A 22,248-nucleotide genomic window follows, 5' to 3' on the forward strand; every position below is an offset into this window, starting at 1 on the left:
CCCAAGGCAACGAAAGCGCTTCCCCTGCCTGGGATCTGAGCGCAGCAACAGCTTCCCACTGCTGATCCAAGCTTCCCAAGATAGCAATTATAGAGGAGCTGGCAACCATAGAGCCAAGATGACAATATCCTGCGTGGTTTGGTTTGCTGTGCCAATTCCCTCTGTGGGTGCTGGAGTCAATCTGCTGCCCCTGGTATTGCTGTGTCTGTCTGTCTCTACCAACCAGCAGATCCACTGGGCATTTTGGCACAGGCCCTGCTCTTCCAAGGGCTGCCTGCTCAATTGCTCTTTCATTCTCTTGCTTTAAACATTCAGATCCAACAACACCATGCAAATTTTATGCAGAGTAGCATCTGCAAGTCTGACATATTCACTCAGGCTTCCCCCTCTTGCGCCAAGTTAAAAATAAATACCCTATAAACTCCTGGGCCTGCTAAGACAGAAGATGCATTCAGAGAGTTTATTTAAATATAACTGCTAAGAGCATTTCTGCTTTAGGGTCAAACTCCTATTTTTCCCCTCTCTCTCTCCTAAATTTTGTTCTTGCCTCAAGGATCTTAATGGAACTGAAGGAAAAAGCCTCCTTGAAATAATCTAGAGAAGAACCATAATCTAGATAAACCACCAAGTTCTATGCGTTCCTAACTCTCTTACCTGAAATTTCAGCTATTTTTAAAACTCTAAAGGATGCAGGTCATGATGTACCCCCAACACAGAACAAGGGACTAGTCAAGCGGACTCATTTCCAATACTGATTGCAAATAATACTAGTTGAGCCAGATCTTGGGTTTGACTTCAAAGGGTGTCCATTCCCATCCCCATTACCCCCCCCACCCCATACAGCTGCCTTCCCTTTTCCCCAGGGAGAGGCAGATTTGTCCCTGCCCAATAGACTTGGAACAAGTGAAGTCACCAGGATGCCAACCAGTCAGCAGAACGATAAAGTACATCTTAAGGCAACAAGGAGCAGAGTCTGTAAAAGGGGATACTGAGCCATGGCTGGGGGCAGTTAGGACTTGCTGAGCCTCTTGGCCACATCTGCGTAGGCTTGCTCGATTTCTTTGTCTGCTGCACAGGTGTTGGTGAACTCATCCCTGCTGTACGCGTTCTTCAGGTACCGCCACAGCCCCGTCATCTCCGCCGGGAACTCGAAGTTGCGGTATTTCTTTGCAACAATCTAAAGCAAAGATAAAACACCTGAAAAAACCCATCTCACAGGGGATGCATCTCCTTCTCAGGGAGCTTCTTGGTCTCTTCTGTCATATAATTAAGAGCAAATGAGAGGAATGTTTGGAGAACCAGGGATTTATCACAGAAAAGGCTTAGAAGTGCTGCTGCTTGTCCCATATCTTGCAAGGCTGCTGCTTGGCCTAAGGATACTCTAAAGCTACAACCTGGCTACTGTTACCAAATTTCAACTTTTATGGTACTTGAAGTTCCTTGATTTTATCATATTGGGGTTTTGGGGTTTTTTTTTTTCACAAGTCTTAAGTACATCACTTAAAGCTGAGACACCACATAAGAAGGGGCTGAATCATCAAGAGCAAGACAGATTTAAGAGAAAGGCATTAGTAATGATTATAACATATTTTCATATTAATTATTATATTTAACATTATTTTATATATATATGGTATTATATTTTAATGTATGTAATATATTTTCCTGGTAAATGGTGTCAGAGGACATAACCACCTACAGCTGTTGGAAGGCTGGATCCATATTCATGAAAAGGAAAAATTCAGGGTGGTATGGGTACCATGATTAGGAAACCAAGATGATTTAGCATATATTAGAAACAGGAGCATTGGGATAAACTGAGGGAGAAAATGGTTATTTCAAGACTTGTTAGACTAGGAAATTGTCTATCAAGGCAAATTTTCCATTTCTAAAAACACTTAGGCCCTTATTCAGGAAAATAGTTAAGTGCATACTTAATTTTAAGCACCTGTACAGTCCCATTGAAGTAAATGGGATTAATCTGCACTTAAAGCTAGTTGGTTGGTTAAGTACCTTGCTGGATTGGGATATTTCAGTTTCCCTGCAGGAATATACCATATAGAATAAGCTTGTGGTGGCAGAGTGAACTATCTGATAGGAAAGGATGGATTAGCTAATTTAATGAGTGCTTCCAATCTCTAATTTTTCTGACAGTATAAAATTGTTCCTGGGCATAAATTACACACATATGTGCCACAGAGTTCCCCTTTATTTTAAAAGCACATGGTAGAGCTGTTCTCCATCTCAGATTTCTTAGGACAGTCATGTTCTCAGAAACAACTGTGATTTGTTTCTATTACTTGGTATAAGCAAGTCCAAAGCCTGTCCTAAACTGCATTTAATTAAGCATTCTTGCCTTCCCTGATGCTTCACACGCATATGGAGAAGATAAAACCTGCTGGGCAACTTAAGTCAACATTTTCAAAACTTCCAGCACACATCTTCCATCAAATGAAAAAATAGTTCACCCCTTTCTTCTATCTGTTAAATGCTTTTCAGGCAATAACCTATGGCTACGCTTGTCTGAGAAAAATTTTAATTCTCTTTTTACATCTTTCATTTCATCCCTAGGAGACAAGAACCAGTGAGGGGCCACACATTCATTTTGCATTGTCTGACTCCAACGTTGCCAATGAAGACAAGCCAGAATAAGCACTAAACCTGTGAGGATATTATCACATTTCTCACCTGGTGACTTATGTGCTTTTTTAATATTTTTTTTTTCTTTTTGCATGTGTGCAGTCAGCTCCCAGGCTCAGTTTATGTTTTGGCTCACAGAGCCAAATTAGATGCATGACTTGGCTTTAATTCCTTGCTCACTCACTTGCCAAGGTCTGCCAGGTACTTGCGTTATTCTAAAGCAACATGTCATCTGATAAATTAAATAAATGCAACATTTAGAAGTCAAGATGATGTACATGATTTGCACTATACCAGCAACCATAGTACATCTGAAATCCTGGACCTTGGCAATGACTTTGATTTGTTAACTTCTCTGTGTGAAATTCCAGATGGAATAAAAATTCCACAAAGAGATGGACTGCTGCTCTTAAGTTACAAATGGGTGGGAACTGACTAAAGTTTTGACATGTTTCTTAAGGGCATTAGGAACTAATTAATACAAAACTTGCAGCAGGTAAAAATACAGAGACAAGACATCTAGAACTTAGTACTGTCTTCACCACTAATAAGTGATGGGACAGTTTTCCCACGAACTAAGTATAAGGTTCCTTTATTTAACCTGTAGGAAACACTGAAGAGCAGAACTGTGTTTCAAACTGCTCTTCTAGGCCTTAAGAACTCTGCTGAAATACAGAGAGTACAAAAACCTCGGCTGTGGCACTCAGCTGTCAGAGCAAGGCACATCACATCAGATAAGGCTTCCTTGACCATCTCATGACATCTTTTACCTTCACAACATGGAGTTTGGGCAGAAGGTTGCAGTCAGCAAGTGTCAGGTCATCTCCATCCAGAAACTTGCGTTTAGACACTTTTTCCTCTTCAGTGCTGTCTGCATCAATCTCCTCTGGCAGGGGAGTTCTCAGGTAGTCATCCAGCTTCTTCAGAGCCTTCACTAAGCCCCTTTCAAGTGCTTTGCCAAAAAAAGCAAACAATAAGTGATTAGGGCAGGATAAGAATTGTTTAGAAATTCTTATTATCAGTGGCTATGGTAGTCTTTAGAAAAAAAAAGCCAAGAAACAATTTATTCGTTGTTAATTTGTGCTCCAAGGCCAACACAATCCAATGGCAAAGTAGCCCAGCAAAGTACATCTGCATAAAGCTCATCCTGCAGTGGGAAAAGGGACACAGGGACCTTGCTGTACCAAGTCTTCTCCTAACAAACAACAAAAAGCAGTGGAAGAGATCACAGAAGGAAAAAACAGCTTGACAAGATGATATACCAAAAAAACACATATTGCCTATGATACTCTTCCGGTCTGTTGAAAGCCATCTCACAGGAACGGGAGCCCTGTACACTGCTCCTTCATTTTTCTAACCAGCTGCATAGGACTGCAATGAAGCAGAATTTTCTAGCATTACTTCAGCTCTATCAAGTCTTAATTTTACTTCTTTCAACACCCTTGCAGAGTAATTAAAGGCAATAGCAGTAATTCCAAAGATGCTAACCAGAGCCCCATAGAGCTGAAAGATATGCTACAAATGAGATGAGATATTAGCCAGTGTTAAAATTCCCATTTAACTGTAGTTCAGCTTGGGTGCAAATGCTCTTTTTGAGAGATCTCAAATAGTCTTGCAATGGAGAGGAGACTCCAGACCTCTCAGTTCAGTTACTGAAGATCATGTCCCACACTGCTGCTGGCTCCAACTAATTCCAATATTCAAATGTCATCTAGACCTCTTCGCCAGAGTACAAATTTTTCACCCAGGCAAGGAATTTGTGTTTTTATGCTTCACTGTCAGGACAATAGAAAAGCTTGCTTGCAATTGCAAGTGCAATTTCCACTTACAAAAAGCTGGATGACTCTGTGCAGGTTTGTGCATTATTCAAACTGCAAACACTGGGGGCAAAGAAGGGTCTTTCGTGTTTCTGTCTGAAGGGTGAAAAGCATGATGGAGTCCTGGTCCCCCACAAGTGCCCCAAAGTGCTAAAGCAACATAAATAAGAAACAGCAAGAATTTACAATGTGAAAAAATAACAACATGACTCATGGGCTTAAGGCCAGAATTTTAGCTGGTGAAAATTACCTGCAGTGATTTATACTTGCTGCAGATGTGGCCTGGAGTCATTATTAATGGCATAATACTGTAAAATCTTATATCTCTGAGTAACTTACTGCCACTGAACTTAGGGGAGAGTTACTCAGGTGGTATAGCACTACAGGGCCTATGGACATAAGTACAAGGACCAATGGGTTCAAACTGAAAGAGAGGAAATTTGGTAAATTATATGCAAGAAAGTCTTAATGGTTGCCCAGAGAAGCTGTGGCCCCACCCCTGGCAGTGTTCAAGGTCAGGGCTTGGAGCAACCTGGGACAGTGGGAGGTGTCCACAGCAGGGGGTTTGCTGTGGTGATGGTTTTTAAGGTCTTTTCCAACCCAAACCTTCCACAATTCTATGGTCCTAAATATTTATGGACTACAAGAGGCACTCGAAAGGGCTGCAGCAATCACCCTTCACAGCGAGCCTTGCTGGCACAGGTAACCACAGGCTCTGCTGTCAGCTGCCCCTGTGCCAAAAGCAGAAAGGCAGCACGTCCAGGGCTACTGAGAGAGCAGGAGCTGAACACCACAGAACATGATTTCCTTGCTGCCCTAACATCCATTAAACGTGTGCCAGCAGTGGAAGTCAGATTAAGCCACTTGATGCCTTGCTCTCACTGAAGTCTCTTGGCCCAGTACCAGGGAACCATACCAGCTCTTTTGTGGCTGACTCTGAGACACAGTGGCAAACCCTGGCTTAATTGATTGACTGGAGAAATTACTGCAATCCAACTGAAAACACCCCCACAAACATAGCAGGGAGGGAAGGAATTTTATTTCTGAAAGCAGAGCATCTAAAGCGACTGAAGTGCTGCCATGCATAAAACAAAAGTGTTGCCATCGTTCATTTAATCAATTCAAATTGAATTTTGACACTGACATTCTGCTGTCAGATGCTGGCAGTGCTGCCTTTAATTGCCTGCAGCTGTCCTGCCTCACAACTTCCACAGGAGGATAGGAACTGTGGAGTGTGGCAGCACTCAAAGGATTTAGCAATTTCTTTTTGGTTTGACCTGTAACACCTGTTGAGAATAGACAGTTCTGCTTCTCTTGGTCAGCCTCAAACTGTGTCTTCTTACAGTATTCATGTAGAGACAGTGGACTGAAATTACTGTGATTTCATTCAGTTTCGTTCATCTGGGTTTTAGAGAACTGGTTCAACACTGACCACTTTCCAGTATTCCCTTCACCCAGTAGGGTTGTTGGTTCTCCAAGTCACCTGAGCAATATTCCAGTGTCAGGAGGATGTTTGATGTTTTGTGCTAGCCCACAGGGTCAGTCAGGTGTGTGCACAGAGACAGCAGCAGGTGAGGTGTGTTTATGTAACTCTTCTGAAATTTATTAGGTTTTGGGGTTTTTTTTGCTCTCATTGCTCTATCAAAGTGCGTCATGGCTGTCCCAAAAACAATGCCTGGAGTGCAGCCTGTTTGTGACAGCAAGAAAAACAACTGTCTGAATTCATAGTTGGCTCTTGCATGCAGCAGCTTTAGGCCAGAAATAAGTGTGTATGTACAGGGCTCAATACATCTGTGACCCAATTCACAGGCTCTGCTGGAGCCCACAGGATGCTGACACCTCACATTGAAATCACCACAGAGTCAGGACCTTCTTATATCCTGATAGGCAAAAACTGAACAACTGCTTGTGACACCAATGACCCCATTTTTTTAATCAAAACTCTTCTTAGTAAACTATATCTTAGATCCTAGTAAAGTTCTCACAACAATCTGGAAAATAGAAAAATAGTGAATAAGAGATAACTGCTCTCCTTCCAATTAAATAGTGAAAAAATTTTGAAAAACTAAGAGAATTAAAATCCATAAATTGCCACATCAAATGGATTTTAGGTGCATGGGGTCAGATTTTTAAACCCTGTTGATGATTTCCAAGGCATTTTTGAAATCCATATTCAAATATCCATGTTGCAAATCCTACTTTCTAGGTGCCCTAACACATTCAGATCTATCTTATGTTCCTTGAGAAGGAACTCAGGGAAATCCCCACTCAAAGTGGGAGGATGTGTAAGAGAATCTAATTTTCTCTCTTGCCTGGTAGATATTTATGCATTATTTGAAAGGTGAAAAATTGTGAATGGAGACCAGGAAATGACCTCTTCAGAGTAGCCTACAGCTCTGGAACTCTTTCCTGAGGAAAGAACTGTCTGGGTTCACATTACTGACCAAACTCAGCTTGGATTAATTCCTTAAACTTGGACTTAATCCCAAACTTCCCATACTGTGGCTATTTCATGAAAATCTGGGTGACTCTCTGCATTGTCTCCACTGAGAGCACAGGGGAGAGGATGCACTCACCAAGGCAGGAGCCATGTGAACACCAGTCAGCACCAGACTGGATGAAGACATTTAAAAAGATGTGAAGATCTAAAAGGTTCCTAATTCCCCATTTGTGAGGGTACCACCCACAGTGAATTTCAGAAGTGGCTGAGCACCTAATTCCCTTGGCAACTTGTCCTCTGGGAAACATCATTAAAGAACTAAATAGCTTTACTGATAACAGCTAATGGGTGGGATTAATCTTCCCCAAAGTGAGTAAAATTAAAAGAATAGGTTTGAATTAAACACCCTGAGAGCTTCCTCTCTGTTCAGTGGAGTTTTCTCTTCTACACTTGGTTTTGGTGACCCCTAAATGAGCTGTGGGAGAACTTCTCCTGAAGTGTCTAATTACATCCCTGCATTGTCTTGGTAATGTCAGGGTGGAGAATTCAACATTACAACACCAAGTAGAGCCAGGCCTGAGTATGTGGCTCTGTGCTGCTTTTGAAACTTCTACCTCCAACTGCTTCCCCACCCTGCAGACTTTCAGAAGGACCTCAGAGATCCCAAATGTGATCAGCTCTGAGAGAGGAGCCCTGTCATCAGCTTATCCATGCTACAGCCGAAATGTCTGAACTCCTGGAAACCATTTCTCTGCACAGTGGAATCACCAAGCACAAAGGCACAAGCATCATATTGCCTTTGCTGGGATATATTTAATATAACCTCGAATTCCAAGAAATTCCACCCATGTATAGACAAGATCCATGGTGGAACCATCTCTCTCAGCCTTCTCTACTTCATTCTGGGCTACTTATGCAGCCAAAGACAACTTCTAGCAATGACAGTCCTGCCCTGTCATCCCACCAATAATAAACAATAATATTAATAAAAAAACCTTCATGAGCTTTTTGTGATTTTTCTTCTCCCTTCAAAACTAGGATTTTAAACAACTTTACTTAAGAATTCTGAGTTAGAAGCCAGAAAAATAGCACTTTCCAACCTCAAAGCAACCACAGAACACTTAATGAATGTATTACCATCTGTCAAATGCACAGGGTGAGGTTCAATTTAGCTGATGATACCTAATTCACATTGACGTTCTGTTTTCAGCAGAAGGTTACTTGATGTTGAACAATGAGATTAACAAATTCTGACATGCACAGAAATACAAATAATGTAACAAAAGTTAATACTGGGCAAAACTGTGCTCTCAGTTACACTGACATAAAAGAGGAGTAACTGCATTGTCAACAAGCTATTCCATATTTACTCCAGTTCAACCAAGAACAGACTTTGGCTCTGTTATTCAATTCTTCAAGCAAAAACTTCCTTAAACTATTAGTCTGTGCAACTATTTCCAGGGGATGGAGAGAAACCCTTGTGCCTTGAAGTACTTATACTACATCTGAACAAAACATTGGAAAATGTAATGCATGGAGCAATCCTGCAAGTCAAGGAGAGGGCCAGATGACAAAGATTCATTAATAGGTACTCAGGGTGAAATTTTGGCCATCGTGAAGCTCATGGAAGTTTTGCTGTTGACTTCAGTGGGATTAGGATTTCTCCAGAAGCTTTTAAAGCCAAAAGAGACTATTTTAATCTGTTAATCTGACCCCTGAAATAACACCAGCCATAAAACTCCCAGCGTCATCCGTTGTTTCCATCTCTGTTTTCTGTGGGTCAAATAAGGCTGAAGCAAAATGGAAAGTAACTCGAAAGTAGTAAAAGAAAAATGGTTTGGAAAAAGTAGAATTGATTCAGACTGCCCACACCCACAGCATTTGCAGAGGTCGGGCAAGGACTCTTTTTCCCCTTCCTTGAACTCCAAATATTTCCTTCCTTGTTTAATGTTGGGACAAGGAGAAACAGCAAAGCAGACAAAGCACATAAACACCAATCTCTGTGGCCTGAACGAGCCACTGGAAGGCAAATCATTCCATCTTAAAATAGTAGCCTAGGAAAAGCTGAATTACCACCAGAGAAGCCTCAATCTCACTTTCTCTGTCTCTCTCACTCTCTCTCACAGGCAGACTGACTACCTAAATTTAAAATAGCTAAAATGAAGTGAGATGACTCCTTTTTTATGTGCTTGTGTGGAACCTCTTGCAGGTAAGGATTTCACGTGATAGTTATTATGGAAAAAGATTCAAAGCATAGAGGGCACAATCAGAGTACGAAGAACAATAGATTTTTAAGCAAACTGAACATAAAAACTATTTGATTTATGTGAAAAGAGAGCAAAAATAGTTTTTTAAACAAACTTTAAGCAAAAAAAAGAGCAAGATTTCTAAATAAACATGAAAACAAGGAACAAAACATGTTTGGGGATGGTTGGTTAAGTAAGTCTTGCCTAGACATCCAATAATTTTTGCATCACTTTTTAAATGGTGACAATCTTCAAAATTAACATATCATTTCCAAATTAAAAGGAGAATAACCTTCTGTTTCAAACAGTTTAACAGAAAATACTTTTACTTTCCAAAGCAAGTTATTATTCACAAAATTCCACCCACATTTGCCAATAAATCAGGTTACTCACACCACCCATGGCATTTTTATTAAATAAACCTTTTGTCACAAAACATTTTCTCCAAGTCAAGGACAAATATATGAGGTCCTCTTTCTAAGTGATTATTCCTGTGACAAAAAGGCTTCAAAGTGATTGAAGCCCAGCAACATCTTGTCTTTTGTAGCCAACATCTGAAATTATCTGAGGCTGATCGCAGCACAACTGCAAGGTTCCTAATTGTCAAGCCCAGGCAAGTACAACAAACTGTGATCCATGTACAAAAATGAACAATTCCTGCTGCTACCCTGGATCACTGATTGATGTTTTCCCTTTTTACTGCTTTCTTCCACTGCCCTCCTGTAAGATTTATCCTGTAACACACACAAATGAACTTGGTGAAATACCAATGAGGGAAAAGGGGGAACAGTGCATAAATATTCACAGTCTCAATCAAACCATCTGAGATTTATTTTTCCTTTAAAAAAACAAACCACCTTTCCTGATCACTTCCAGATTCACAGTTTGATATTATATGAGACCCAATACTGTTTTCTGGTAGGAGAAAGGAACAGGCTAAGAAACAGCAATTTAGGTAAGAAAATAATATCATTCCACTAGTCTGACAGTCTGATTAAAAACAAAGGATCCATATTTTCACTCTCTTTTTTCTCCATCCTGCCCTTTTTTTGTTTTGGTTTTTTTTTTTTTCCCCAGGCTGGCTCAACAGAGTATTGTAACTTTAATCTGTATAGATTAATTCTTCTCCATGGAGGAGTTGTGACTGCAATAGACATGACTCTGTACTCCATATTGAACAGTTTACCTTCCCCCCTGGGATTTCAATAAAACCCTCGAGATCTGAGTGCTGTCTTGACTTCTCCTGTTCAGCCATTTAAGCTGGTTCTGTAGGCTCCCTCTCTGCTCAGAGGGACTGAGCATCTCCAGAGGGTAATTCCATCCAGCTGCCTGAGACACCTGATTCAGAGCCCTGTGACTCACTGCACACATGCCCTCCTTGCTGCATCAATTACAGATGAAACCTAAAGGACTAGCTCAGACTAGACACCTCACTTTCAGGGAGGTGAAGTCAGGCGAGATGAATCCTATATTCCTTTGAATATAATTTCGCAGTTCACCCAAGTGATCTAGGATAATACCTCCAATTTTTTTTAAAGTTACTTAAATATTAGGGTTTACTCCCACAGGGTAAATACATTGCCCATTTGAGCATTGCAGCATCCTTTCCAGGCATGTTTCTGCCTCATAAAATCCCCAGCTCTGAGCAGCAAATGAGTGGGAGGTCACTGAGAGAGCCATTGGAAATGCAGAGGAGGGCGAAGGTTGTGTGCTCCCATGCATCCAAGGCATTTAGATGCCTAAGTCTGGGCCAAAGGGAGTTTCTGGGGTGATTCAGCTCTCCTATTAAAGATGTTCCACTCCAGATAAATAATTCAATATTCACTGGAAAAGAGACTTGTGCATGTTCCCACAATAAAGGTGAATGCCCACACAGCCTTGTGAAAAAGCCGTGATCTCTGTCTCTGCCCACTTAATGAATCAACAAATACCTTGTGCACACAGAAGAGAAATAAATTAGTGTCTCTTAGTCCTCAAATCCACTTTTTCCTGGTTTGGGGTTCTTTTAGGGGACAGAGGCTTATGTTCATCCTCCAGACAAGTCAGAGCTGGGACTTGAAAAGGGGTTTTTTACTCCCAGTCAGTGCTGGGGTGAGCAAACACCAGGAATGGGGTGAGTCACAAAAACACAGGGGCACATATGGAAACAGCCCCACAACTCTGGTCCTAAAACACCTTTCAGACACTGTCTGAGCCAGGCATAAACAGGGACACACTTTCCATACATGCAGGCACATATATGTTGGTCCGTGTAATTGCAGTGACAGAAGTGGAGGTGCTAAGCACCAGGAACACTTCCTCCACAACTCAGAGGAACATGGAGCTGACACAACTGAGGGATACCCCAAGCACCCTCAGAAACCTGGACACATCAAAAATCTGTTGATTTGCTTATGGGTAAGATTCCCCTTGGCTGAGTTCTAATTGCTAGGTAATTAGTCTGACCTAATTGTTCAAGTATCCCTTATAAGTGGCAATGAGAGAAAGGCACCTCCAAAGGAAATTCTCCCAACTTTAGACTCATATTTTAAGAAAAAATCAAAATGCCCTTTAGAAATGTCTCACTCCATCAATCAGAAATAAGCCAGGACTTTTGAATTACTAATATATAACTTTTAGACAGATTTAGGTGAGATGATCCCACCCTTATCATCTCTCTTCCTTTCTCACCCCATCTACAGACTGATGATGTGGATTGATTGATTGATTGATTGATTGATTGATTGATTAGAGCTTCACCCAAGAAGTTTTGGGGTATTTTGACAGACATGTCTCAAAACCTGTATAGAAGGAACGAGAAAGACTGAAAGTTCAATTCCCAGCTACCTTTTCTTAAGTCAGAGAACAATGATCCAAGGATTAAGAGGTTACTTGGATTTAGGAGTCTTGAGTCTCTTCTTCTCAAGTTTTCTATACGGCCTTGTAAAAACAATTTAATAATTTGCTTTGCCACCTCCTTATATACAATATAAAAATAAAAATACTCTTTGGCCATAAACTTTACATTAGTAAAGCAGTAATTCACCAGCTGTGGAAATATGTTTCAGGTTATATGTGATAAACAGTAAATATAACAAAAAGAAGAGGCATCTTGGCATCTTTCTATTTTTGTGATACCATCTGTCCTATTCTCAAATTAAAGCTAGCAAAGCAGGTGAATCAATAATACCTTAAATAGTAAATTAGACATGTTTTTCAAGCATCTAGAAAGACTGTTTTCACTTATTTCTATTTTTTTACTGAAAACTCAGATTTCCTCCCTCCCTTTTTTTATCCATTGTTACAATGGAGGCAAGCAATAAATGCAATACTTGTAACATTATCATGAAGAATGCTGTCAGAGCACCATCAAATGCTGTTTTTTAAGAAGAAAAGCCAGGTGTTCAAATGACACCAAAGAAAAGCTTCATTCTCAAGTCTCTGAGGAGTCCCAGTGACCCTGAGGGCAGGAAGCAAGTGAATGTAAAACTACTGGCCTACAAGTGCCCCAGGAAGAACAGCACCAAACTCGCATTTCACAAATCATCGTGACCCTGCAGCAGCACGTAAGTGACAAGAATCATTTCTAGGGCACGTCCCCAAGGGCCTCATCCTGACCTCTGCCATGTTAGTCTTGTGCAGGTGTCCCTAAAGCAACTGCAGACAGCAGCAGCTGATTTGCATCAGGAATTTGGAAAAATAAAATAAAATACAATTAAGCCCTGCAGATTTTAAACAAACATTATTTTATAGTATGAGGTCATCCTACCGCTGTCTCAATTTTTAAGTTGTTCACTCATAGTTTAAACTTTTGTTTTACTACTGAAGAGCAAATAAGATGATTCTGGGACTAACAAAGGAAAACTAACTTCATGTATCTGTGTTCAAGTAAGAGAAAAGTGAGATTCTGGTACTGAGTGTAGCTGGGCTTCAGCAGCAGTGCTCTGGGGACCCCTTGTGTTACAAGACTTAAGTGAAGGAATTTCTTCCTGTACAGGCTGTTGGTGTTTGAATCTTCGAAACTAATTTCTTCCAATTCCAGGCATGTAGAAGAATAAAGTCTGCTTCTGTTTACACCAGGATAATCCCAATTGCATTCCACTGTTTTCAACTGTTTTTTAATTCCAGCATCAGTGAAAATACATGAGAAGGAGACAAAGCAATGCCTAGCTAGCAGCACCTGAGGATGAAATTTTAAGTTCAATTTTAAGTTAAAGCTATTAAGTTTCCAAATCCTTTCGTTCACTTGGAAAAACCTCAAATAGATTTATTATTTTCAGAATTTTCTGTGTTCAATTTTCCAGAATTTTTGTGTTCAAAAATTGTTACTGAGACAGAAAAGGCCATGAGACTATGAGATTTACAAATGAGTCACGTCTTAATTCTTTCCCATTGTTTCTCTGCTTTTGAGATTTTTTTGTTTCAAGCCCCTTGAAATGACTTAGGGATCATCATGATTATGCCTCAACCTCCCTGAAAGGAGCAGAAGCAAAATCAGTTATAATTAAGTCTGGATGTATGAAAACAATCCAAGAATTAGTAGGGAGGTCACATTGCCTCTGTTGCAACTGAGCTGTTGTGGCAAATATTAAAAACATCTTTCCCAGTTCTGGTGTCCGCAATTAAAAAAAGGAAAAAGGCACTGGGAATTCCAGCACAAGGTCAAGGGAAAACAGTAAGACAAGGACTGGAAAAAAGCCTCAAAGACCAAAGACACTTCAGTGTACCAAGGACACTTCAGTTTCTCCTGTTGTCTGCTCAATCAAACCAAATCCTTTTAAGGATAGAACATTAACATATTTGCTCAATGGGCAAAACTCATTGGGAGGATGTGATTTGTAGGAAATAATAGTTAATAACAGAAAGATTCTTCTGGCCTCAAAGTTCATGAAATTCGGATTACCTTTTTCTGCAATCACAAAACCCAGGATATTTTTACAAGAATTATTTCTCTAATTCCCATTTTGTGACCTCATTTCTAGCAGTGTTTTCAAGCTGAAAGTCAATGACTTAAGATATATATAATAAAGTAGCAACATTGATTTTCATTTACATCTCATTCTTCTTTTCCCTGTTATTTTATGAAGAACATTTTCATGCTTTAAAAAAATAATAACTAAAAAAATTCTTTAAAAATCTGTTTAGGGAAAAACAGATTTTTTCTGTTTTTCTGGGCCAATTCTTTTCCCTTTGAAGTCATCAACAGTTTTGCAAACTGATTTGCAGGAGCCAGTAACTGGGCTATTTACCATGTGATAGCTTGCAATGGCTAAATGTAAACCTATGAACAATCCTGTCAGGACATCAAGACCAGTTGGGTGTTTAAACCCAAATATTTGGTTATATAAGATTTGAACTGAGCAAGGCCATAACTTCATTTAGGTCTTTGCTGTGGGGAACACACTTGAGATACACCAAGTCTATCACAACAAAGGGAGTTATCCACCAGGGCAAAACCATAGAGAAATGAAGTTAAAACTCAATTCTAAATAATAATGTAATTTAGGCCTCCCATTCCAGCAGCAAGGCGCTTAATTCCTCCCAGGACTGCTGCTGCCAGATTGATCCAATCCACTTCCAGCTGTGCTACTGCTCCTGTGTGCGAGATGGGAGCTCGGCTGGGAAACAGAACAAAGCATCCCAGCAAAGCCAGCAGCACTTGGAGGAATATTCCAACACACAGGGGAAATAATTCTCTCTTAAAGGAGAGTGGCTGCCAACTGCTGCTCCCATTGCAAGTGTTTCACTCTAGGCCTGGCCATGCATACAGGCCCTGACTCAGCAAAGGCTAGAGAAAGTGCCTTAATTTCATCATGTCATTAACCTTGTTGACTGCAGCATGTTCTATAACTTTAAATTATATAAATACATATATTCTTTCTTTTTTTCTCTCTCTCTCTCTTCCTCCCTATGGTATGCTCTGTCTTCAAAGTTGCTTCAGCATAGACATGTCAGAAAATTTTGTCTGTTAGTAAATTTATTGCAAAAATTTACTATCCCCAAAATGGCTGCATCTAAGACTGTTAACCAGGCATATCAAGTCCCTGCCTTGGAGAGCCTGCAGTCTGATCACGTCTGGACTTACATAAAATGTTCCTTTTGTATTGTTTTAAAATAATGTTTTACACATTTCCACTAGGAAAACTTTGTTTCTCAATTAGCAAGCTATTAGAAGATGGAAAGTTCAGAAATATTCCTGTGTAAGGTACAGATTTCTCATATTAATGTGATGGTGTGATATCATTTTAGAAAACTGAAAACCTCTTCCTTTTAATGACATAACATTTCAGTTCTCAGTTTTGGCAGGTAAAAAGATATTGGTCCTTAAAGTTGTCACTGGCACTAGACAGAATATTGATGGCTCTGGGCCTCCAGCCAGCACCATTTTGAGAACTTTCAAAGTTATTTCTCAAGAAAACTTATTTTGCAAACTGCTGTTCCTGGGCATTTTACACTTTGATTACTGGGCAGAAAGCAGATAAGGCAATTTGGGACAGGTGATAAATGCAACTTGCAGCACTTCTTAAGAAGTTAGCACAAAGCTACACCACAGTTTAGTGATCTTTATATGTGTGTTTTTATAAGGAGACAGAGTGAACAGTTTTATTAGCATATCATGAGTGAGTTATGTGGGTCATCCCAAATGAATGGCAATAAAAGCTTTATATCACACTCACCAACATGTATTTGGTACTTTATGTGCCACAAATGTTTCAGAAAAGCTATTTTACATATGTTTTAAAGACTGAGTATTTTTTATATTAGGGATGGTTTTGTAAAGCAGCCAAGCACTTTAGCTACCATGAGTCCAATGTTATTCAGTTCAGGGGGAGTAATAAAAACTTGTTTAAAATGTTCTGAAATAGCTTTTTTTTTTTTTTTTTTTTTTTGGGCTTCAAAAGGCCAAAATTAAAGAATCATGGAATCAGCATGGAATAATGGAATGGCCTGGGTTGGAAGGGCCATTAAAAGTCATCTATTTCCAACCTCCCTGCCAGGGACAGGGACACCTTCCACTAGAAAAACTGTCATCCTGACATGTTCCATCACTAAGCAAGTCCTTCTCTCTAAAACAATTTTAAGAGCTCTTTTTAGTCCTTCCTGGTTGTTTCTCTGCCAGAGAAAACTTGATACTGTCACACCACAGGGCAAACTGTGGCTTGTTCTGGGCCTTGGGCCATTGTGGGGTTTGTAGAGGAAAATGGAAATTCTTCAACTAAAGAGAAAGAATAAAAAAATGTAATGGCAAGTTGATACACAGACATCACACACATATTTATATTTTTACCTATATATTTCTATGGCACCTTGAAAATCTGCTCAAAAATCATAAAGCGTAATGTTGATCCCAAATTAGAGTCTGATCCAAGATCCCTGTTACAGGAAACTTTCCATCAGTACAAGAGCATTCAAACAGATTTTTAAACTCAAGAGCAAACTCAAGAGCAGCTTTGCCAGGAACTTTTCTGGGCACAGGGTGAAGCCTTCAGGCATGGAACAGGTCAGAAGGACCAAAGACTCAGGAGAAGCCATATCCCAGTTACAGCTGCATTATGTCTCCTTTGGCTGAGAGAAGCCAGGCTGGAAGTAGAGGGGTGACTCCCTGTCCTTCCCCGCCATGGGTGGAGATGCTCTGGGGACAGATGTTTTGCTCTCCTGCTGCTGGAGCCTGATCACACCACGCTTGTCAGGATGTCCCAGGCTAGCCCACCACATCAAGGAGCTCCTGCCCCTGGCTCAGGTGCCACAGAGGGTCTGGTATTACTGTGAATAGTCTAAGCTGTGTTTGGAGTGAACAGATTTTCTGCTTATGACAAGAGGCATGTGATGGCTTCTAGGAAGAATCAGTGTGCACAATTCAGCTTGTGCACATACCTATGCTACGGGTCTGACCCTCTGCTTAGCTGGAGTAACTCCACAGTGTAAAACTGATGTAGGGCAGCCTTAATTGCAGGCCTGTATGTGTGTGTGCATTTCTGCTGCGCGTGTACACACACAGAGCACTGAGAGAGACATTTCCCACCTCACACACCAAACCACAAAGTGTGATGGAGCTACTGAAAGAGGTGAACAGCACTTAATCACATGTGAGTTAATGATTTAAATGCGCTTTTATTTTTGGCCTCTTGATGTAAATCCAAACCAGACAAGCAGAGTCCTCTGGTCAGACTGCTGGAAATTCCTCTGCACGAAATCATGTTGGTGGTCTCCCAGCTCAGCGCCTTCTGAGGAGCCCTACAGTGAAATATCCTTCCGTACCACTAATGAATGCGCCCACCCACACTGGAGCTGGTGCCCCCGAAGAACTCAATTCAAGAACAACTTTTTAAACTCCTACATGAAATCAAAGGGCTCATTCTGTGAGCCAAAGAACTCACAATTTTGGGCGGGACAGTTAATGGGTGGTTACCCCAGGTTGTCCCCTTGGTTTGCAGCACACAGTCTCGCAAGTAAAAATAACAAGCAGGATGCTGACTGTGTACACAGCATTCCAATTAATTAGATTTCATCCTCCTCCAATGAATACATAAATTGTTGCTTCCCTGGTGACCATACAGAGCATGAGTGACTTGCTCAGCATCAACCAGAGGAACCAAAGTAAACACACAAGACCTCAGTTTACTCTCCTGTGCTCAGACAAGACTTCCTTCTCAATATTAAACAATCACTAACAATCAAAAACTCTCAGATTGGCCATGAAAACTTGAGCAAGAGCATCCAGGAAATAATTTTCAAGACGACTGCACTGAACCCTCCCAAGGACTCCTGTCCATGCGTGAATGAGCCTTTGTCACTTCAGGCACAAGGGGTGAAGTCTGGTGACAACAGCCAGAATAATCCAGTGGTGCTACTGAAACACAGATCTAATCCCACAATGGGGAGATGACTCCCTCATACAGGCCTTTTATAAAATTATCAAGTGGCACAGGGGGTGGAAGGAATCAAGTTCTGATTGAACTGACTTGAAATAAGAAATGCACACACTTTCTTTAAACACAGCTTGCCACATCCTGAGAATCTGGAATCAATTCCGTCCCTTTCAAGAAGCTTAAAAGTGGTGGGACTTTGATATGGCATGAGCATGTTTGCTTCTGGGCTTACAGCCCTCACCAGCCTGTTCCAAAACTTTCAACGTTTTTATATTACAAGACAGAAAAGTTAGGAAAACAAAGATGTAAAAAAAGAATCAGAAATTCAGGGAACTATTAAATCAGGGCAGCCTTGCTGCCAAATACCTTTGGTAAGTAAATGAATCACAATCAATAACATATTGCCATGTAGACTTACAGGAGAAGGTTATCACCTGCTTCTGTGCCAGGCATAAAACATAACTGTGTGTGGTTAATGAAGTACTGCATGAATCCAGAAAAAAAAAATCACTATTTTTCTCTGTAATGCTAAAGCATTTTAACTTCAAAGTAAATTTAACTCATCCAGAAAAAATATAATTTTTCCATGAAAACTTTGTTAAAATTGATAGGTTACTATGAAACACTTCTCTTTTGACAATGTTACATTTGTAAAAGGAAACTGTCTTGACAGAAAGAACCTTGTTTTGGTAAGGGAATGTTTCCGCCCTGATTGTACAGCTGCTTGTGCAGAGCTGCTTTATACATTCATTTATTTGCCAGCAGAGGGTGTCACAATCTCAGGAACAGACCTACAAATGTCTCCTTGCATCTGTTCACCCAGCTACAAGGACTCAGACACACACGAAAACAAGGATTTACCAATCTCTTGTTGTCCTCACTGACTTTTCCACTATCAGGGGAAAAAAAATCATTTAGCTATGTAAAGGCTGTGCATGCAGTGCCATTTTGCCAGTGGTCCCAGGACAGGAAATACCACAGTGACACAGCCAGCAGCGGCATCACCTGAACTGTGACACTTCTCCACGGCCCTGGCTGCAAACTCTGCTAAGAGGGACAGCAGCTTGTTCTTCTCTTTGGTGTGCATCAGATTCCCACCAATTCTCACTTCCAGTACCCTCATGCTGCACAAATATCATTAATTATCCCAACCACTTAGTGAAACTTTTCCACAGAGCTGTAACAGCCCCAGGCTGGGGTGAGGGCTCACGTTGCACACACTGTGAGACCTGTCCTAAACCAGGACCCTACAAGGAATGGTCACACACAATGACACCTAACCCACACTTGTCACAGCCAGAGACAGCCTGATGCCTCAAATTCCCAGCCTGATATTCCACACGTTATTGAATTCACTTCCCTGACTCCTGAGTTAACAGAACATAATTTAAACAACTTGATGTTTGGTGCTTCAGCCACTTTGCTGTCCTGTCCCCTGCATCCCACCTCCCAGCCTCTATTGCCAATTAAAAGAAATGAAAATTATTGTTTATATAGCATTCTGGGTTCTATAATCTATTTTTAATTCACTAACAACTCTTCTTCTATTTGTGTTTTGATCACGTGCAACTGATGTTCCAGTCACTGGTGTGGCTTTCCAGATTAACCCAAGCACTGGAATCAGCTGGAACAGATACAGAGGATGACTGTGAGACACATATAACCTTTATCTCAGAGCTGGGAGCTACAGAAAACATTTATGATAACCACAAGCAGCAATCTCTGTTCTTTTTGGATCTCACCTGCTCATGTGGAGACAGGGAAAGGGACTTGACCTAAGTAATTATATTTTATGTTTATAAAATGTGGTGGTTTTTTGTCACAGAACTATATACAACTACAACTACTTCTGCTGTTATATAGGAAACATTGATATGATATGATATGATATGAGTATAATGTAATGCAAATATAATATTACAATACATAGAAATGAATGTACAAAATTTATTAAACATATAAATTGAATAGAATATAATATTAATACCATGTATAAACTATTTACTTCAATAGAAAGCCTCAAGCTGTACTAGGGGAAGGCCAGGCTGGACATCAAGAAGAATTTAGTCAGTGAGAGGTTTGTTAAGCACTGGAATGGGCTTTCCAGGGAGGTGCTGGAGTCACCATCCCTGGAAGTATTCAAGAAGTGACTGGATGTAGCACTCACTGCTATGGTTTATTTGACAAGGTCATTATCAAAGGCTGGACTTGATGATTTCAAGGTCTTTTCTGGATTCCAGATTTCCAGACTCCAGCTCTTTTGGGATACTCTGATTCTATTCTATTATTTTAAATAATGCTGTAAAATGATATGCACCAGATGAGAACTAGAGCCCCAGATCCCTTTTAAATCAGTGTTGCAATTTTACAAAAAATTATGAAATACAAATCAAAAATAAATAGGTTCATTAGGAAATACGTACACAGTGTTGCTCTCCTTTCCTCTTTGCACACAGTCTTTCTACTGCTCAAGAAATGTAAGACAGCTACTTTTTGACTAACTCATTCTCCTCCATCCAAACCAGCCTTCAGAAAAACTGCTGTTGTTCAGATGAAGCAGACAGAAGGTGAATAAAACATCCCTGGGATTAGGGAGAAACTATTCTTCCTTAGCCCTTGAAAACTGACAGTCAATTACTCTGCTGAAATTGAGGTCTGCACTGACAGTCCCAGGGACCTCACTTCATTGACAGAAAGAACATAGTTATAGATAGAAAGATTCAGTTCCACTCTGCCCATGTCTGCTTTACTCTCCTTGCAGTGCAGCACTCCAGCTGTAATAAAATTAAGCTAAAAGTTTTTCTCTACTTTAAAGAGGAAAGTTGAACATCAGTACATTCAGAGACTGCAGTGTCTGGATAAGACAGGAGCAGGAACCAGGTAACAAAAATGGAGTGAGGATGTTTGCAGGGAGCAAAGATCATGTCTCTCCTGCAGCTTAACAGCTCCGGGCTCTAAAACTTTGGTGTGCTTAATTGTCATTTACAAGAGTACCTAAACTAAGAGTCTGTTATGCAGAACTAGGGAAAGCTCTCTTTATTCATACTGCAGCTTCTGAAAATGTGAGTGCTTTGTGGGGTTAGATTCCTTATTAGATTCCTTATCTCATCATAGTGGGTATCTTGAATTCCAGCTCTGCTTATGGCCAGATGCAGACACCTCTAGGACACCCATTTATTCCTGGCTGGAGATGCCAGCCCTTGTGAGCCCAGGGATTTGAATATTGCAGCCACAGAGAAGCAAGAACTGGGACTGTGCATGTGGGGTAGCACAGCTGAAGATTTATGGTTGCCCAGCAGATCATAAAACTTCCTTGTAAATGGCCAGGATATTTTACTTTCATTGTTGCATCTATTTAGTCTAATTCTTAATTTATCTTCCTTTTATAACTCCCTATAAAGGTTAGCTGAGCATCCCATTAGCATTAGACAAAATGTTTTTAGCATCACTGAGAAGAGAAGCACTTTAATTATTTCCTTCTGTTAACAACACAAAAAATATTACAGAGGAGATTGTTATCTGACATAAATCATCTTTTACCCTCTTTTATCTCTTTGGTCAGCCCCAGGCAATGAAATATAATTGCACAGATGAAGTGTGTGGCAGAGATGGAACCTGCAAAATTTGGTGTTTTCTGAATGATATAAGCCCATGGTATTCAACCTGCCTTATGTCTCTGTGAAAGCAGCAATACAAGGGAGGAGGTACATCAGTGAATGACTGCAAATATTGTACTAGATCATCTCAAGGGACAGGGATGTGTAAATCCACAGCTTTATGGAGCAACAGGAGCTCAGACTAGCTGGAGCTTTGCCTCTCTGAGGGGAAAGGAATGTGGAGGAGAAGAGCAATTTCATTAAGAAGACAGTGTGGGATGCATATAAATATGAATGGCATCTGGCTTCTGGGGGACTCTTTCTTTTCATAAACAAATGTGAAGGAAAATCTGGTGCTTACAGAGTGCAATTACATTTCTTAAATTCACTTCTGTCTTTTAATTATTTTATATGGAATGTCTCAATGTAACTTGGTTTATATGAGCAGATTAGCTATAACAACATAACATAATCATAAGATAAGAGTGCCAAGAGCCTGATGGCAACATCTAACAAAGCATGAGCTGCTCTCACAGGTTTGGGTCCTGCCAACACACGCTCCTCTAAGCAGTGCTGGGGCAGAGGAGGAGGCAGCACAGGCCACCAGTCTCTTCAGTAAGCAGTCAGGGATACTCTTCTGGTGAGGAAAATGGCTGTATG

General features: G+C 40.5%; 1 protein-coding gene across 1 annotated transcript in view; it reads right to left on the reverse strand.

The window, feature by feature from the left end:
* Positions 1 to 1,009: 1,009 nt before the first annotated feature.
* The window catches only part of CLIC5 (chloride intracellular channel 5), a 68,459-nt gene continuing 47,220 nt past the window's right edge, over positions 1,010 to 22,248 (reverse strand). The window contains exons 5-6 of the mRNA XM_054291753.1: positions 3,411 to 3,592; positions 1,010 to 1,177 (exon numbers count right to left, since the gene is read on the reverse strand). Of these exons, the coding sequence (XP_054147728.1) occupies positions 1,010 to 1,177; positions 3,411 to 3,592 (350 nt within the window). The remainder of the gene's footprint in view (positions 1,178 to 3,410; positions 3,593 to 22,248) is intronic.

The sequence above is a fragment of the Melozone crissalis genome, unplaced genomic scaffold (genome assembly GCF_028551555.1).
Source record: "Melozone crissalis strain CALT ecotype California unplaced genomic scaffold, PUWL_Pcris_2 ptg000106l_1, whole genome shotgun sequence".
Lineage (NCBI taxonomy): Eukaryota > Metazoa > Chordata > Aves > Passeriformes > Passerellidae > Melozone > Melozone crissalis.